Below are 3369 nucleotides of genomic sequence, written 5' to 3' on the forward strand. Positions count from 1 at the left end.
GTCACTCTCTCCACCCCCTGCCCCCCCCCTCCCCCGAGGTGACTGACCTGCTGTGGCCGCTCGCTGTTGGAAATCCTGGAGGTCCCGAGCGAGGTGGCTGATGGGTTTGTGGTGTAACAGGGAGCTGAGCGAGTCCAGCACCACGGTGCGTGGCTGCTGGGAGGGGCCTGCCTCTACCCCCCCTACACGGCCAACCAGCTCCTGCCCACTGAGGTTCCTGATGGGGAGCATCCCCATCTGCTCCCAGTCCAGGGGGTCACTGAACCCATCGTGAAACTGCAGCCTGACAGAGAGGAACTTCCATTAAACCCAGTGCCAGGCACCCTCACCCAACCCTCAGCACAGGCCAATCTGCCCATCAAGTTCGTTCCACCATTCGACGGCTGACCTGATCATCCTTAAATCCAGGTCCTTTTCCCCAATCCCCCTTTTGACTTAACATCTCCCTCTCTCAGCCTTAAATATACTTTATAACCCAAAGGTTTAAGGTGAGGGGGGAAAAGATTGGAAAGGGACCCGAGGGGGCAACGTTTTCTCACAGAGGGTGGTGTGTGTGTGGAATGTACTGCCAGAGGCAGTGGTGCATGTGGGGACAGTTACACCAATAGAGAGAGATTTGGTCAGGCACATGGATAGAGGAGGTTTGGAGGGACATGGACCAGGAGTAGGCAGGTGAGACCAGTTGAGTTTGTGACACATGGGCTGGTTGGGGCAAAGGGCCTGTTTCCGAGCTGGAAGGCTCTGTGTCAGTCCACCCTTGGACCCAGGGAATAATCCCCAGCTGCTGCTTCCTAATTTAGCTCCAACGTTTCAAACCCTTTCAGCTGAACCTCCTTCCTCATTCCGCCCAAGTCTAAGTCTCAAAACCCCACTCAATTCCACCAGCTCCAAACATCGGAACAGAGATAGGCCATTCAGCCCCTCAAGCCCGCTCCACCGTTCAACAGGATCATGGTTGATCTGTTGCCTGACTGCAACCACCTCCTTTTGGCCCACATCCCTTTGTTTAACAAAAATGTCAGATTTAACAACATATCCAGCATCTACTGCTGTTTGTGGAAACACATTCCAAACCTCTCCCACCCTTTGTGCATCAAAGTGTTTCCTCACATCTATCCTGAACGGTCTGGCCATAATTTTTAGACTCTCTTGATTCTCTAATCTCCAGCCAGTGGAAATCGTTACGACTTATCTACCCAGTCTTTTCCTGTTATTATCTTGATCAGATCACCCCTGAAGCTTCTAAATTCTAGAGAAAACAATTTGGAACTGATTATATTAGCAGCTGAGCTGAAACTCGACTGTTTTCACTGTAGCAGTGCACACTATGTACCCTCTTCCCACACCAGCACAGCAAGTCAGTCTGGATCCTTTCCCTGTGCCCCTGCCAGGCGTAGCTTACCTTGTCCTGACTCCATCGTCTAGTCCAATGCTGAACTCCACGTCCGAGAGCTCAAAGGTAAACACGTGGACGCATTCACCCCTGCGTTCAAAGGAAGGTTTCAATCACGTGTCGTACTGAGCAGATAATATCAGACAGGCCATTCGGCCAATTAGCCTGCACAATCTCCTTTGAAACGTCAATCAATTTCCTCTCACTCCCCCCCCCCCCCTGCTCTTTCCCCATTATTCTGCAGAGCTCTCCCTCCCCCCCCTCCTCAGGCAGCACTTTCCAAACCCACGGCCACTTCCATCTCGAAGGACAAGGGGCAGCAGATACATGTGATCACCACCCCCTGCAACTTCCCCTCTGAGCCCCTCACCATCCCGACTTGGGAATATATCGCCGTTCCCTCAGTGTGGCTGGATCAGAATCCTGGGATTCCCTCCCTCAGGGACATTGTGGGTCTACCCTACAGCACATGGACTGCAGCGGGTCAAGAAGGCAGCTCACCCCCACCTTCTCAAGGGGGGGCAACTAGGGATGGCCAGTAAATGCTGGGCCCAGCCAGTAACGCCCACATCCCAGGAACAAACAAAATATTTTGCAAGTTCCCCTTTTGAAAGTTCCAGCTGAACCTGCTTCCATCACCCCTTTCAGATAGCCCATTCCCGATCACAATAAAAGACCCTCAACATCTCTAGATCTTTTGAAAACTATTTGAAATCTCACTCTCTCTCACTGGTTAACCAACTTTTCCAGCACTGGAAATCTTATCTACTCTATCAAAACCTCCACGACTCAGCGACCCCCAATCCTGGGCAGACATACTCACCGCAAAGCTGCGCTGGTGACAAAACTCTTCAGCAAACTCCTACCCTCGCACTCAAAGCTGTCTGCAGGAGGAGGAAAAAGCGGTTACAAACGCTGCGAATAAAAACCTCGATTGATTGGAGTGGGTGCCCCCTGGCAATCTCCACACCAGCAAGTGTCACTGGCCCGGGGAGGGCAGGAGGACGACAGACCAACACCCAACTCATTGTGTGCTCGTAGCTCTTGTAAGGATCTATTTAAATATCCTTCTCCCCTTCTGCAATTCTTTCCTGATTTCCTTTTGAAACTTCCCATTGAATTTATTTCTGCCGCTCCTTCAGGCAGCAGTTGGATCAGAACAACTCAGTGCATTAAAGGATTTCTGTCTCGCTCTCACGTTCTTTTACCGATTCCCTTCGGTTCATGTTCCTCACACTCTTCACTCCCGCCCCCCAGATTATCAACCCCTCCCTCCCACTGGAAACACTTTTTCCTCACCGACTGGATCCAGATCGCTCATGTTTTGAGCACCTTAACAATCCAGGTCATTTTCAATATATAATTTCAGTTACATCGCACTATGGCGTAAATTCTGTGTCTTATGATCCTATACTCCACAACCACCTGATGAAGGAGCGATGCTCTGACAGCCAGTGTTTCCAAACAAACCTGTTGGAACTACAACCTGATGCTGTGCGATGCTTAACTTTGTACACCCCAGTCCAGCACCGGCATCTCCAAATCTAGAGCGCCTTCAGATTACCAAAGGAGAAAATGCTGGAAAATCTCAGCAGGTCTGGCAGCATCTGTAAGGAGAGAAAAGAGCTGACGTTTCGAGTCTAACTGACCCTTTGTCAAAGTCAGTTAGACTCGAAATATCACTCTTTTCTCTCCTTACAGATGCTGCCAGACCTGCTGAGGTTTTCCAGCATTTTCTCTTTTGGTTTCAGATTCCAGCATCTGCAGTAATTTGCTTTCATTTACGCCTTTAAGTTTTAAGTTGTTTCCTTCAACGACCCCCATCCCCTCCCCACGCCTTCTCTGCTCGTAAGGGCAACAGGGGATGGGGGCGGAATAGAGAGAAGAATGGACACATGGTATGGAGCATATAGGGAACAAAAGGGGTAAATAGGAACAAACGGGGTCACGGGGATAAAAGGGGTCACGGGGGGTAA

General features: G+C 50.5%; 1 protein-coding gene across 1 annotated transcript in view; it reads right to left on the reverse strand.

The window, feature by feature from the left end:
- Positions 1–3369, reverse strand: part of elp5 (elongator acetyltransferase complex subunit 5) — a 10501-nt gene that overhangs the window by 6801 nt on the left and 331 nt on the right. The window contains exons 2-4 of the mRNA XM_043682143.1: positions 2217–2277; positions 1403–1483; positions 48–283 (exon numbers count right to left, since the gene is read on the reverse strand). Of these exons, the coding sequence (XP_043538078.1) occupies positions 48–283; positions 1403–1483; positions 2217–2277 (378 nt within the window). The remainder of the gene's footprint in view (positions 1–47; positions 284–1402; positions 1484–2216; positions 2278–3369) is intronic.

The sequence above is a fragment of the Chiloscyllium plagiosum genome, chromosome 43 (genome assembly GCF_004010195.1).
Source record: "Chiloscyllium plagiosum isolate BGI_BamShark_2017 chromosome 43, ASM401019v2, whole genome shotgun sequence".
Classification (NCBI taxonomy): domain Eukaryota; kingdom Metazoa; phylum Chordata; class Chondrichthyes; order Orectolobiformes; family Hemiscylliidae; genus Chiloscyllium; species Chiloscyllium plagiosum.